Source organism: Centrocercus urophasianus, unplaced genomic scaffold (assembly GCF_019232065.1).
Source record: "Centrocercus urophasianus isolate 14NV4802_14NV808 unplaced genomic scaffold, USGS_Curo_1.0 seq_11, whole genome shotgun sequence".
Classification (NCBI taxonomy): domain Eukaryota; kingdom Metazoa; phylum Chordata; class Aves; order Galliformes; family Phasianidae; genus Centrocercus; species Centrocercus urophasianus.
This window is the reverse complement of record NW_024884253.1, coordinates 72,596,009-72,612,717: the sequence shown is the minus strand read 5'-3', so window position 1 is coordinate 72,612,717 and position 16,709 is coordinate 72,596,009. Positions and strand designations below refer to the sequence as shown.

The 16,709-nt window shown below is 36.1% G+C and overlaps 1 protein-coding gene across 2 annotated transcripts in view; it reads left to right on the top strand.

The window, feature by feature from the left end:
• CDH12 (cadherin 12) overlaps nt 1–16,709 on the top strand; it is a 130,464-nt gene that overhangs the window by 74,236 nt on the left and 39,519 nt on the right. For both annotated transcript variants that reach the window (XM_042839732.1, XM_042839731.1), the window contains one exon: nt 2,709–2,876. In XM_042839732.1, the coding sequence (XP_042695666.1) occupies nt 2,709–2,876 (168 nt within the window). The remainder of the gene's footprint in view (nt 1–2,708; nt 2,877–16,709) is intronic.

Sequence of the window (16,709 nt, the reverse complement as noted above, 5' to 3'; positions counted from 1 at the left end):
AGATTTCTTTAACATGGAGCACTTCTCTTCAGACAGATGGCAGTCTTTTGTCTGTACTGTTTCGTTACTCAAACATCCTTTTCATGAACTTCTTTCTATCGAATTTTATAATGTGGTTATATGGTCAATATTCTTACATACATCTGCAGTTCTTTCTTAAGATCAGTCATTCTGGTCCGTATTCTTATCTCAGTTACATTACTGGAATCGAGATTGGTTTTGAGAGGAATATTGTCATTAATATTTATAAAAGAATTTATTCACAAAAACATATTCCTTATCGTCCACATAAGTGAGTTATCTTATTGAATTATGTCTGAGTAACACTGCAGGGCATATCTTCTTATTCAGGACCTGTGGTTATTATTATCAGTTTTCAGCAGTTTTCTTCTCTGCAAATTTGATATTTAAATTTTTAAAAGATAAAAATTAGAAGTTATTTTGTTCAGAATCTGAATGATCTTTATTGTAAAATCTTAGAAGGATTTAAAAGCACATTTTTAAACAAGTCAAGTACATGTAGGACTTCTATATTAAAATAAGCTTTTAGTTCAAAGTTTACATATTCTTTATGAAGCTGAAGGTGGAATGCCAAAGTCTGTAGTCTTCTTTCCAATGGATTTTATCTCTAATATAGTTCTCTCTCTTTTGCCTTGTCTGCATAACTTCAACTCATCTGTATCCCATCCATACAAATGGATTCTGTTAGAAATAGTGTTTTTCTTCTTTTTTCCCCAAAGCTTTTGAAAGAGAGTAGGTAGAGAAGGGAAAATTGACTATGAACTGTTAGACATGAAAATTATTCCTTCCTCCCCCAGAGGACAAAGACCTCTTACAGAAAACAAACAAACAAACAACAACAACAAAAACAAAACAGAATACTTTTATACTTTCAGACAGGAATAAATAGTGAGTAACTGGAAATTTTACTACTAGAATGATAGTAACTTCATTTTCTGAAGACTGTCAGGAAAGTTTTTAACTCAGAAAACCATCAACAGTACCTAAAGCAAGTATAATAATCAGATGACATTCATCTTCTGCTCATGACACTGCCTATTTTCAGTGCTTTTTATTATGTTTCACTGGTATAGCAAGAGAAGTCCTCAATTCTCACATTCTCTACTCCTCAGAGTGAACATACTTAAGACTTTGTAAAATATTATGGAATATACACTCTCCACAAAATAGGAATTCAGAAATTTAAGAGAAGACATATTAATGTTCATCTTATCTATAATTTTTTTTTCATGAGTATTGCCTTTCACTTTAATTATTAATGGTTCTGCAATTTACCTGATGCCTGTCACAATGCCACTCAATTTTGATGCTCAAAAATCACAAGTATGTACATGAAAATTTTTTTACAATGTTTTACAATTCAAGATTTCTGCCTTGAAATAAAAAAAAAAACACTGAACACCATCAATTGTTTTCTAATACTCAGAAGTATAGAGTTGTAATTGTTCTTAAGTATTTGCTAGTCATATTCTAGATCTACACAGTACAGTAAATGCCATGCTGAGGTGGAAAGTAGTGGGTATTGTTAACCATTGTTATTAGCAGTGGAGAGTGGAGAGAATGGAAATTGCTATACAATTTAATTTAATAGGAATTTGTAATAATTTCCATAAAAATATTTGGGTCAAAGTTATTTTTAGTTTGAGAAAAAAGTACTGTAAGCTAGCAATTCCTATTTTTACTTGTTAATATAGCAGCAGTTAGTTGACAGAAAAAAATAAGAATGAGCCTTCAAGATTTTTTCTTATCAGTCCAGATCCATTAAAACACCAAGGGTAAAAGACTACTTTTAAAGCCATGCAGGTTACTAGAAAATAGCATTTTATGAAAAAGTAATAATTTAGAGAAGAAGAGTGCATCCTTTGATATACTTTTAATTGCATATGCAACCTGCAGCTATCTCCATCTAGCTGTTTTCTGAAAAATCTATTGTTTAATCTATATCAATATGCAATGTAATACACACTTCTAAAATTTTGACAGAAAATTCATCTTCTCATATACATTTGCTTTTAAGAGATAGATTTGAGTGCCAAAAACCTTGTAGTTTTTTACAATCTCATAAACTAATCCTATAATCACTGTTGCCTCCTTCTCTCTTTCCTTTTATTTTTTTCCTTTCATTTTTTACTTCTTTATTTTATACGTTCTTAATGTATCAGAAGGGGGACTGTGAAATGTGTATTAAGAGTCATTTGAGTAAGTTTTGTTTACATTTCTTCAAGGAAAATGCTGATGTTTTCACTGCATCTTTGTGTTGTATCCAGAAAACTTTCGTGATAAAAAGAGAGTCTTCTAATAAAGACCGTTTCTTTTCTACAGAATACGTCTTGTCTTGGCCTGTTGTAGCTTCAATGTGTTGACCAATTAATAGTTTGAAGCAATGGAAGATGCAGGCTCTGAAATACATTGTCATCTGTTTACATCCCTAGTGAATGTGCAGTATTCTCTGTTGACCATTTATGTCCTACTTGAAGTGTCACAGTGGTCATTTCAATAGCTGAACAGGTGGTGCGCACACTTTTTAAATGCTCAAGTGATTTGCCTATCAGTATGTGAACTGCTCTTGTATCAATCCTTTAGAAAAAGAGACAGTCTGATCTAAGAGACCCAGCATTAAAATGTAGTAGTAGACAATTGCAGCCCTTTATTTACCCATTCTTTTTCTTTCCCATTTCTTCTCATAGGTGTGATAAGAACAGCTTTGCCAAATATGGACAGAGAAGTGAAAGAACAATATCAAGTTCTTATCCAAGCCAAGGACATGGGAGGACAACTGGGAGGACTAGCTGGAACCACAACTGTAAACATAACTCTCACGGATGTCAATGATAACCCACCCAGATTTCCTAAGAGTATGTTGTATTCCAAATGTATTAATTTTCAAATAACTATGAGTGAAAGTGAAAAATCTTTCCTTCACATTTCTAACATGCCCATTATGCAGATAATATTTTTTTTATTAAGCACTAAAACTATCTATGCTAGTTCTCATTCATAGTTCCCTGTGTGTGTGACTGCAGCCTTCATTTACATGCTTTAACATTAGTTTTTGGGGGTTTTTTGGATCTATGTCCTTCTATCCATAAAATTTCCCAAACTCTTCGTCTAGAATTGCAGTGGTCATAGGAAAGTTTTTAAACTTTATGAAGCTTGTTTTTCCTGTAACTGGAATGAATCTTACAATCTGTACAGGTGCATGTTTTTTAGCAAGTCTCCCCTTTTCTGATAATATTAATCCCTTCTCCTCACACCTTTCTCTCATCTAGGTATTAATGCTTTACCTTTCCATCTTTCTCTATCTGACTGCATGTAATGAGACAGTTTCATACTATACTTCTCAGGATATCCTTAGCTTTTTCATTTTGCCTCCCAGACTGTTTTGCCTCAAGAGCAAATATCCACTCTTACTTTATTTTGTCATGGACTACAGCCAATGTTGCCTCCTTGTCTATTGTCACATCCTGTAAGAACACTTGTGAGATGCTCCAGCTTTGGTCCACAAGCAGATCATCCAGAAAGTCTCTTTGAAACCAACATTCCTACTGCCCTTGTCCTCACCATTCATTAAACTGCCCCACCACTGCATTCTCTCTCTTTCTTTCCGCTCAAACCCCTACTCCTGGAATAGTGTCACAGATGCAAGAGGAAATAAGACATCTTCCTGGAAGTGGGAATATTCAGTGCTTTGGAAAGATATTTGGGCACAATTATCTTTACTGTGTCTAATTTCAGTTATCACTTCCTTTGCTGTCAGGGATTTTAGTCATTTTCTGTCTCATTGTATGCCTTCATCTTCTACAGGGTTTCAAAAAAACACGTAAGTCTCACATGCATCAGACAGTTTTCATGATCATGGACTACATCTTCTTTGAAGAAAGTAGCCTTGAGATTGCATCTTATCCATGCACTGTAGCAATGACATCTTTGTCCAGTCATTGCTGTGAAAAAAAGAAAAAAAAAAATCAAGGGAGACCAAGCTTTGCACATTAATGGGATTTAAAAACTTTTCCTTCTGTTACATCAAATGTCCCAAAAACTGAATCATAACAGATTCTCAACAAACAGAAGAGAATTGGAGGTTCATGTTAATATTGAATGTAATATTTAGCATGCTTGCAGGATTACAGGCTAAAACATCAGTATGGAAACTGCACTGTATTGGAACAAGCTTAACCAAAGCACGCTGTGATCTGAAACATTATCTTTTTCTGGATCTGTTGCAGACATTTATATTCTCATAAAGTAATGGCTACTTCTTAATCGGAGTAGTAAAAACAGAAGTTCCTGATCAGTGGTGATTTACTTAGACAGTTCAGTTTGTTAAACAGTATGTGAGATGATGTGTGGCGTGCCTGAAATTCACATGTGACACACAGATAGTTAGAGCTAGAAAAAAAAAAATAAAGAAAAAAAAGAAAAAAAAGAAAAAAAAGTATTAATTTTAATTTAATATGGTTATTGTAATTTTTTATTTTGCTTTTTGAAAACATTGCAACGATTTAGAGTAACTACCTGCCAGGAAAAATTGAATCATTCACTTTCCTAAAACAGCTAAAAGGATACTTGTGCAGAGTTTTATGTTGGTTGCTCAGAAAGTCGTGTCTCCTATTTATTTCCATGGAAACTATGACAGATATGAATTGCACAATGACACTATTTGATAGAATAAATTCTCAGCCACAAAACACTGTTTTTCAACGTAGTTAAGACCATTAGTTATACATTTTTGCAGTAATGAACCAGACCCTGCAAGCAGCTCTCATCAAAATTTACGCCAGTGGAGGTGATCCACTGCCACCGTTAACACTTCTGAAACACTCTACCCACCATCTCATTGTGCTCACATCTACTGATTGATCTCCAGGAACATTCAGCAAGCACTTATGGATGTCAATGGGTGCAATTTTTTTCTCGTGGAGGTATTCGGTGACACACCTTTGCTTTGTACTCACTCCTATTCATATGCCAAACTGACCATTTGTCAAACTGACCTTCTGCTGCCATCTGCCATGTGGCAACAAAATTCAACAGAATATTGGTGGGAAGGCTCAACCTCTACTGCCATACCAACAATATCTGCTTCTGGGCCAACATCTTGAGCCAACATAATAAACTAGGAGGGCACTACTTTTGGAATAAGCCTCATAAATCAGTTGAAAAATAAGCGTTTTCACTGAGGTCTATGTACATTTCATGTTCAAGCCAAGACCTAGAGAACCCTTAATGTTAACAGTGGGAAGTGATGCCTTCATCATAGGTCAACAAAGACAGAAAGTCTACATGCAGACTTAACAAGGGAACAAAATGTCCATTAACACTAACTGCTACTATGTAAATCTTTTTACATCTCATAATCAGGACTGAAATTTCCCAAAGGGCTTATACCAAGGGTGTCATGCTCTGGATTACTTTATCAAATGAGATGATATTCATTATCACAGAATAAAGCTTACATATATTTTCTGAACTCAGGTAAGCTGAAAAGATTTCACAGCAGAAGTGAGAGAACATTTATTATTAACACTTGGAGGTAGATACAGTGATAAAAAATACATTATAAGCTTACAAAAAAAACCCAAAAACCTATATCGTGGAATACTTTCATCTCATCAAGGGTCCTTTAAGGAGACAGGCAAGTTCAGGTGGGATATCAGCTTCAAGTGATGAAACACCACTCACTGACTATTCTGCTGAACATAGAATTTTTTATTTAGAACCTATAGTTTTGAACATATTCAGTAGGGAACTCCCACCTTACATGTCTCACAGCAATGAGGAGATGCTGTGTAACAAAGGGGAAACCTCTGCATATTATACATTTCTGTCAGAGTTGTTTGACCTGCAGATATCTATTGGCCCACATTTCAGAGAACTGAGACACTTCAAAATTGATATTTTCTTAATAAGTAGAAGGAAAGGTGTATTTCAAAGATTTTATTCATAGAAATTTATTTTCAAATGTGTTTTACATATGTCTTGTCCGACTCCTCATTAGCATACTGACTTTCTGCATTGCTGTGCATGTTCCATTGCTAAAGGTAGAATCATAGTATGAATTCATAGAGTCATAGAATGATGTGAGTTGGAAGGAACCTTAAAGATTATCTAGTTCCAGTTTCACTGTCGTTTGATCAATTTGCTTAAGATGTCATTGAATATGGCCTTGAACACTTTCAGGTAGGGGACATCAACAGCCTCTCTGGGTAATCTGTTCCAGTGCCACATCCTCAAAGTGTAGAATTTTTTCCTTATATCAAATCTGAATCTACATTTTTTTCATTTAAAACTGTTACCCATTTTTCTATCACTACATTCCCTAAAAAAAAATCCCTCTCCATCCTTTTGGTAGGCTCTCTTCAAGTTCTTCAAGGCCTTAGTGAGGTCTTCCTGGAAGCCTCTTCTTATCAAATAACCTCAACTCTTTCAGCTTGTCTTCATAAAAGAAGTGCTTGATTAAGGAAATGGCCTGGCAGACAAGATATTCTAATTCACTTCTGGCAACTAGTTATTTATTTTATACTAAATGAGAACTACTTACACAGGACGGGTATACAGATTCACGCAGTGATTAGGTGGTTGATTGAGTCAGACCTTGCTATGAATCACGAAGGGAGAGAAGGTTGAATCCTGCTGAATGCTACTCAACCTGATGTTATTAATTTATTTATTTTTTACCACAATGCCAAAATGCATTAAAGAAAGTTGTATCATCTTGATTTTGCATACCAAGCTGAAATATTCTAATGTATTGTCAGAAAATACTGAATAAGTCTGATTCCCATTTATCTGTGAATTTTGAGTAAACTAAAACTGCATTTCTGAGTTGATTATATATCTTGTACTCAGCTGTTTCAAGGTGTGATGGAAGATAGAAATTGAAAGGGTCCAGAAACAGTCTGCAAGTGTAAGCTGATTGTGAAACCAGCAGCCATGCAGAGATTGTTATAATTTTGGACTGTAATATCAATGAACCACTTGACTAGAACCCTAACGTCAGCAAATCACCATCTCCCCCTCCTGTGCCCTTCTCTTTCCTCCTCATCCTGTCTGCCTTTATATTAAACATTCATTCTTGTCCGCATTATCCTAGAAGAGACATAAATTAACCTTTGATCACATTTTTATCTAGTGACTAATGCATGGTAATTTCCTTCTCCTTCCCAAGTATTTGTTAGTTTTCTTTGGTTTTGTTTAGTTTTATTTTTAACTCCCTAATAATGTAGCTAATTAATTTATCCTTTGGTAAAGGGTGAATTCCTGTATTCTCAAAGCTACCTCTTCCAGATTTGAGTCTCTCCACTTTTTTCTGTACTGACATAATCAGTTGTCACTGTCCCAGATAAGCTCTTTATATTTTATTTGCGCTTGGTTTTTCCACTTCACCATTAGCACAGTGACTCTTCCTTCTGTTTCTATTTGAACCATCTATGTTTGCTGTGTGCTTGCCAACAAGTCATATAGGGCTTTTTTTCCCACTCTACCACATAATCAGTACTCCTGTAGATTTTTTTGCTTATGCTAAGAGAATAAAGTACACAATCTCATTTTCTTTCGCTCTGAAGATTTGAAGAAGGATGGAGAGTGTTAGGGAACATTTAAATCATGCATACATATCATAAGGATAGCCCCTGGAGTTTTGTTCAACATCATGTAAAAATTTCTCAGACTTATTTGGGAGTTCTGGGTCATTAGCACAGTTAAGGTGTTTTTCTCAGCAGTCCCTTTCCATGAATATGACCTATTTTGATGTGGATAAGAGAATTTAATAACATGGAAGTAGGGCATTATATACTGGCTGGCTTCTAGGCTGCCAAATATAGATGGATACATGAAATTTCTTTGTGCAGCTGTAGCTTTTTTTGAACCTGTGCTTAGCAATCCAGGAGATGCAGCTCCCCTTTTGACATAGCACCTGATGCTTTGTAGACATCTGTCACTATTTTTGTGTGTGCAACATGAAGAGTGAATTAACACAAACTTCAACATCTATACCAATTCCAATCTATATTTTTTCCAGCTTTCTTTTATTTCTTTTTCTTATTCCTTTACATATTAGAATACTTCAACTACTCTAAGAGCAGGTTTGCCCCAGAAAGTGGATGCACTCTTTGTAAAAAGTCCCTAACAAGCTTTTTTTGTTTTGATAGCTGTCACTGTTGCATATTCTTGATCATAAAGCATCTTCAAGAGTGAATTATTTGATTGAGGCAGAAGGACGACAAACAAAGAAACCCGAAGCATAATATTAAGATAAAACAACTGAGAACTAAATATTCTGTTACCATAGACTCTCAAAACATTAAATGTTTAGTAAATTTTATATCTGCTACACTTATACTGTTACTGTTTTTGTTTTCTTTTAACATTATGAAAAATGCGTAACTTGCAAAGGCTATTCTTAGAGGACTACTTGGAGTATTCTCTGAAAGAAATAAAACTTCTTCAAAGCTGTAAATGAGAACTATTGAACCCCTAGCTACAAAACAGAGCACTCAAACAAACATATCTATTTCTTGATACTATTCCATAGCCATTTAAAATATATATGATTTATCAACATGTAAAATGTAATGTTCTAATGGCATAGCAAGCAAAAATCCAGGAAACAGAAAGAATACAACAATGGATAGCAGTTAAATATTATATATCATTCATACAATTTTCCTGGTAATCTGCATTTATCCAATTTATTTTCTTCTTCTCATCAGATTTAAGTGGTAATTGATCATTAACTGCAAGATTTATGGGTCAATTATTTTTAAACATCATTATCATCATAATAGGTTATTATCATTAATAATTGTATTTTACATCTGCTGCCTGCTGTGTAGAAAGTGTAAACAAATACGGTTAATAGAAATTCAAACAACTTTGTCAAGAATCATGTTGTTCATTTCACCCCAATATGTTTTCTTTCGGAAGTAGTGAAGAAATTACACATTCAAAACACAGAGAGCACTTAGATAGAAGGAGTGTGATACCATACTACCCATGGTATCATTAAGCCAGCTCAAAAGCAGCGTACACCTGTGCGTGCACTCTGACACTGAAGAGTAACCAGGACTATAGATACAACAGCATGGGATCGCTTTGCAGTGCCTGAAGAATTGTTTGCAAAGTGACACACAGACAACAGTGTCCCTTGCTCCATCACTATCATTTTTAGCAGCATCTGTCTTTTTCCGGGAGACCTTCTGCCCAAGTAAGATATCAACGCTGCCTTTCTGTTTCTGACTATAATGAGCTTTTTTTCTGAGATAAAAGTGAAACGTAAAGTGAAACAGACCATATGTAATTATCTAATTATGATAGATTAGGCTAATGATTTTCAGAAGTACCTAATTAAACAGAGTTGTAGTCAGATTATCAGGAGTGTATACTCCTTCTAAAAGCATGAAATGAGATACCTAAAAAGTGCTCGCAACAATTCAGAGATTTCTATTGACAGCAACAGGAGCTGTAGATACTAGGCTGCTTTGAAACTCTCTTTTCCATATCAAAATGCAAGCTGATGGCTGTCTGAGACCATAATGTGGTGAGTTGAGTTTTTGCTTAAATAAATCTATAAAAATAAAAATGATAGACATACTCTGTAGAAACTCTTTCAAGTTTTCTTCTACAAGCATGATCGTTATTTTTTTCTCAGTAGCTTCCTCAGTCAATTTGTTGATGTTATAAACTTGATTGCCAACACACCCAAGAGTGTTATTTATTAGTAAGCATCCACATCTGACCATTCACAGATTTCCTTTCAAATTGAACAGTATTTATACAGAGGTCAAATCTTCAACAGTTAAGCTGGAAGATGTAAGCATCTATTTTACTTAGTTGATCATATTGGCTGCAAGAAATAAATGGACAAATGAGTGTGAATCCAGAGGACTATGAAGATGATCAGAGAGCTGGAGCTACTCTCCTTTGAAGACGAGCTGAGTTGGCATTTTTCAGCCTAGAAAATAGAAAGTTCGGGGGAAATCCAGTAGCTAAATGGGGCCCCATAGAAAATATAGGGAGAGACTTTCTCAGGGAATGTTGTGATAGGACAAGGGATAAAGATTAAGCTAAAACAGAGTAGATTAAGATTAGAAATTAGGAAGAAATTAAGATTAGAAATTAGGAAGAAATTATTTACTCAGAGGGTGATGAGACACTAAAACAGGTTGCTGAGAGGCTGTGCATGCTCTATCCCTGAAGGTGTTCAATGCCAGGCTGAATGGGGCTTTGAGTAATCTGGTCTAGGGGAAGGTGACTGCTAAAGCAGGGGAATTGCAACTAGAAAGTCTTTATGTTCACTTCCAACATAAACTATTCCATGTTTCTATGATTCTGTGATTCTAAAGTACAAGAGGCTACAAGTGTGATGCTCACTGTATCATTACTTTTTGATCTGTATCATCCATTAAATAAAAATATTTCAAGGAAACTACATACAGTAAACCAAAACTGAAAACAAAGATTGTGCCAACTTGGTGAAGAAAATAATGTATATTTAAAGAAAACTATTTACAGAAGATACAGCCAATGAGTATGTGGAAATAAAAACATCACAATCTTCTGAGCAATACAGATGTGGAACATACTTTGTTTAGGTGAATTTAATCATGCAACTCAGCCATGACTCTGAGTATGGATAGTTACCTAATTTTCTTAGTTTAGAGAAAAATGGTTATTCCAGTATGGATGATTTACAACACTTAGCTTAAGTTTTAAAGTAAGTAGGAAAATTTTATTGTGTGTTATTACATTTTGTGCCAAAGTAATAAAAAAAGTCAAAAAGATATCTCCCACAAGATATTAAAGAAGAGATGTTAAGCAGAGCATTACGTACTCTGTGTTCCATCCTCAGCAATATACTTTTTATCATGTTAACGTTTTGCGTATGTCCTGCAATTTAAATTTTATGGAGAGAATGAGTGTATTGATTTATCACATGGTGACAGTGTGATCATTAGAATATTACCAATAGACTGACCTGATAAGTGTCAATTACATGGTGCCTGGTATTCTGAAAAAGAAAAGATATTTTCTCCTGAAAATTATCCTTCTTCCCCAGCAAGCACATCTTTTAGCACACAAATGCACTGAGAAAGTCAGACTTTGCACAAATAACCATATAGAAATTGTTTTCTCTTACATCAAGAGAATCCACCCCAAACAGAGAGAGACAGAAACTGTGGGTCTGAATATCCTGAGCTGAAAAAATAAACTGTTGGAGCAAGCATTTGGGAAAAAATCCCATTTCCCAAATGCTTGCTCCAGCTAGGAGTATATTGAGCCCTTTGGAATTAATTTCTGACATGCAGTGGGGAGGTTTGTTTTTAGAAAGCTTTTTGACTAGAGCATTTCAGTAGAAATAAAAAACAATCAGCAAATGTTTAAGTTGAAATTTTTCAGAACACAGAAGTATACTGGATGTTATTGATTTTTCTTTTCTCCTAGCAAGGGAAGAGGAACTCAGGAATTTAACCTTTTAGCTCACCTGAGGGGCTGGCAGGGTCTTGCTCAGGAGCTGCCAGTGGTGGAGAAAGTCCATCATATGCATCACCCATTCCTTGGGTAGGATCAAACACCAAGGGACTTTTGTTTCTGCTCCTTTTATGATGAATAACGTCCAGGCTCTTAGCAAGTTTAAAAAGCCTAGGGAAATGTAGTTCATGCTATGTGTACACATAGAGATCCACAGCAGAGACCTGAGTGTTTTCTAAAATAATTATGCTATATCTAATGAGGCTGTCCTCAGAGCACTGGTGCTGGAGATGGAAGAAGTCTTGCCATAAATGAAGCTCTACCTATGCCTATGCCAGGTGATGTGAGCTGCATCACAGCATATTGTGACAAAACCCATCTTTTTTTCTTTTCCCTGCTCAAGGTCCCAGGCCCAACAGGTTTTAGGGATGCAACAAGGAAAGGAATTAGTGCATCTCTGCGCTGTCACAGCTTCCTCATGTTAGGAGCAGGCACACCAAATGCTGTGATCGGTTGATTAGCAGTAGCTGATGTGATAGGTTAAATATACTGAGTATCTGTATTCACAGTATTCTGTGTTTTGCTTACTCCACTGTTATAATACTAACATGTAAAGATGAGCCATTGGCTTTGAATTGTTCTTAAAAAGAAAGAAATTGGTGCCCTTATGACCTTCTCAGGATAAAACCTGAAATGTTTTTATCAATTTAAGATAAAATAGCTCTAGTATTCATACTAGTTTTATTTTTAAAGGAAATCTTTTTACTTGGTTTAATTTTGTTCTTTAGGTTTGCAAAATATTATTATAATATACACAGTTGAGTTTTTTTCCCTGAGAAAACAGTAGAGATTTTGATCAAAGACAAATGATTTTATTTCACTATTGTTGACTGTAACATTTGTGTTTTTGAGGTTAATTCCAGTGCATTATTTTTAAGGAACAGAATTGAATATAGACAAAGAAGAATCAGTGGAGGATAATCTCATATGCACACAGTACATGTAGAGTGACAGTTGAGAAAAATGCTCAGATAAGATTTACTGATCAGCTGTTTGCTTGAATGCAAAGTCCTTAGATACTAACCTGGGTTAATTCCTAGTGCTTATTCTACTCACGAGATACAATGATGGATTTCATTTCTTATTCTCATTGGAATTGAAAGGTTTTTTTATTAAGTGATGATGTACCAATAACCTGAAGCTGTGGGAAAACAAGAAAACTCCAGAAAAGCACCTTTGAAAGTGAGAATCAAGTCCCAGAGCTTTTGAGTCTTAAGAACTAAAACTAATCTAGTCATGTCGAAAGAACTGTAAATGTGTGCTGAATTTCAGTCAATATGACTGATTACCTGTCACTTATCTCTCATTTCTTCCCACTGTATTTTAGAAGCTCTGCAGCAGTGTGTATTAGCTGTTAGCTCACCTCCACTTGAGCTTCTTGAATGTTTTTGAGGCACTGTAAGCATCATAGTGTCATCACTCACTTCATTTTATCATCCTCATTGATGCTGCTCAAACTGAAACTCCAAGAAAGTTTCAGTGTGGATAACAGGATACTAGGCAGCGCTGATATAGGAAGGTCTACATGCTTAAGTTGTGTAATCATTGGGCTTCATTTCTCTAGCTTTGGATTCTTCACTATATGTGATTGAAATTTAGTTGTGACATATTTCATAAGTTAAGCACATCAACAGATAAATGATTTTTAAATTTAGAACTATTATTTAATGATTTGCTTTCCTTAAGATTCCATTTTTGACAGACTGCAAAATCTTGACCATGCAGTATGCATTGCCACTGGTTTTCTATGTGTAAATTATTCAGACATGCACACATCACTGAAATTTGTAAAGTTCAACTTCTCAGTGCAGTCAGAGGGAAGTAAGGTCTTGCTCCTTTGATACACCCCTTGTCACTCATAGAATGAGTCATAGAATCACAGAATGACTTGGGTTGGGATCTTGTAGATCACTTTCAACCCCCTGCCCTGGTCAGGGTTGCCACCCTCCAGCTCAAGCTGCCCAGGGCCCCATCCAACCTGGTCTTGAGTGACTCCAGGAATGAAGCATCCACAACTTCTCTGGGCAGCCTGTTCCAGGACCTCACTGCCCTCTGAGTAAAGAATTTCCTCCTAATATCTAACCTAAATCTCCCCTCTTTTAGTTTAAAACCATTCTCTCTCATCTCATCTCCCTCCTTCAAGCTTCTTCAAGTTTTGGAAGGCTTCAGTGAGGTCCCTGACCCTTCCTCTTCTCCTAGCTAAACAAGTCCAATTCCTTCAGCCTTTCTTCATAGGAAAGGTGCTTCAGTCCACTGATCAACTTCATGGCCATTCTCTGCACCTGTTCCATTAGCTCTGCGTCTTTCTTGTGTTGGAGGCCCCCCAGGCCTGGATGCATACTCCAGATGGGGCATCAAACAGCAGAGAAGAGAGGACAATCACCCTGGTGACAATTTGATGCAGCCCAGGGTACAGTTGGCCATCCAGACTGCAAGCATACACTGCTGACTTGTGTCCAGTTTTTTATCCACCAGGATCCCCAAGTCCTTTTCCTCAGGGCTGCTCATCCTTTAAGAAATCCAGCAACAAAATGACAAAATGACAAAAAAAAAGCATTAAAAGGAGATTCATGCAACTAGAAGACCCATGAGAGAATCTGCAAAATTTCGTAGAAATATTTAAGCAGTATAATCAGTGCTATGTAAGTTTGTCCAAGATCCTTGTCCCATAATTTATAGAAGCTGCAGAGAATAAATTTTTCAGGACATTCATAGAATCATAGAATCATAATCACATTCAGAAGCAGAAAGCTTGTTTCAGTGTATCTCTACAGCAAATGGAGATAGTAGTCAATACTGGAGAAATAGACAATAAAAATTGCATAATGCTTAAATATCATAGCAAATTCACAGCACAAAGTACTGCCTTCTGGAAATAGAATATTAAGGATCTGCAAAATATTCTTTCCGGTACATTTTATGTCCAGCATGTGCAAACACTCCAAATGTCTTCTTTTCTTTACAAAGACTGTTTTCTGAAGATAAAAAGGGTTTTCATGCTATGCATTACATCCTGTTGAAATTCCTCCTTGAGCTGGCAACAATATACATTGTTTGTTCTGATTTATTTTATTCCAGTAGTATGTTGTTGAAATAGCACAATTAGTAGTTCCCACACACTATGAAAGTGCTATTGCTAGAGAAGGCTGGCAGTGTAATTACATACTACATCTTCAGAGATCTGACTCTGGCAGAGTTGAGGATTACTTCAGAGTTTCAAATTAATCTGCATGACCCTATCTTTATTGGTGTTGAATTTCTGGAAGTGATGAAATGCCAAGTCATTGAAAATAACTGATATAGGCCTAAACAATCTGAAATGAGTAATGTAGTGTTTCTTTGACTTCATCTAAGTCCCATACATTTTACAGCCAGGTATAATATTTTATAGGGAAATGTTTGTTTTAATGAATCTCAGTGCTCTTCGGTTCATTAGGAATATATCAACAAGACAAAGAAGGAAAAATCTAGTGCTCTTACATTTTATGTTCACCAACAATTTGTCAGTAAAGAGCATACACTGCAGCAATGACTTCTGTGATGAGCACAAGTGTCTGTAAAAGACATGGACATCATTTCTGAAATTTCACAGTGAAAGTGTAACAGAGGGATTCAGGTGTAGGTGAAGCCCTCTTGGGTATATTTTCTTCCACCTCTTTGAAGAAATCTCCACAGCAGACACACAGTAATAAGCATATTTGCAAATGACGTTATGTCACAGTAGGATTTGTGATTGTCTCCTGCATACCACATCAAAATTTTGTTAGAGTCATTAAAATACAACTAAGGAATAGCTACTCAGTCTTGATAACACTGTACATCAAGGTGCTCATTTCCAGCAGTTAAAACAAGAAGACAGTGTAAATGTCCCTGCTTTGCATTACTTTAGAATAAAATGGTGAAATGATAATTACACAATCTTTAGTAGTTCAGTCAATGAATGCTACAAAGCCGCACATGATAATGTCCAAATGCAGAGCTAACAGAGGCAGACTTTGCTTACGGGGATTGTCTCAAACAAATAAAGCCAGTACTGCCTTCAGATAGAGTATGTAAAGTGAGTTATAGGGGAAGGAAGCAGACAAAAATCATTTTTTCAGGGCAGTCCAAGAGTCAATTAAATAGGTACTCTGGTTCAAACTATTAGCTCACAGAAAAGCAGATTCACTCTTAGTCCAGCAATGTGAATGTCAGATTTTCCTTCACCTGGAAATACCAAGAAGCAAAAAGCTGGCACAGCATACACTGTAAGGAGTAAACGACAAGGAGCAGCATATGCTGTTTAATTCAGCTGCGGGACGTGGAAGTCATCTGTCCTCCTGTCAGCAGATATATAGCTTCTCAGAACCTTGCTGTGGGACATGTGACTAAACAACTGCCAGGGGGAAATCTCTGACATGTCCCCTCAGTGTGACCCCACTATTCACAGAAGCTTGTCCTCCTGTACTCCTGAGAAAGAGATGTAGATGCCCTCCTGCCTTCTCACATGCAGGGAACAGACAAAGTCTTTGTCAGTGCTCTGCTAAGCTGATGGGGCTGCTCTGATGGAGCTGCAGGAGTATAGCAGTGACCATGAAACAGTCGACAGGGCGAGGAAGGTAGGCCTCCGCCCTGCACAGTACTGTGCATCTGCATGATGTCAAACACTGAGGGCAGCTCCTGATGGAACTGAAGTCAGGACTGGCTCAAAGTGCTTGCAGACTTTGCTTCTTGCTTTTTTTTATCACTATGACCAGCACTTTTGCAAAATTGCTCTTTCTCTGAATGACAACATTTTGTCCTTACATGTTAATGATTTCTAAAAAAGTGTATGCTTTTCTGGATGTTTTTACCTTTTTCTACTCTTAGTGTTAAATAAGCAGAAAATAAAAATGTGCAGAGCTGGAGATTTACGTTTGCCCCTGTAATTTTACTAAGTGCGCCCTCTGGTGGCCAATGGGTGAACAAAGCTTTTTATGTCTTACCCCCTCACAAGGAGTTGTACATGTCATTATAATACTGAGTATTACGGGTAATGGGTGGAAACACTTTTTCTATTGAATTTTTCCTTTCAAGTACTTTGACATGCATAGATATGTGCTCTCAAATAAAATAAGAATTCAGATACTAAAAACTGTATTGAACATAGAAGAAAGTAAATGCTCATTGTAAACATGTGC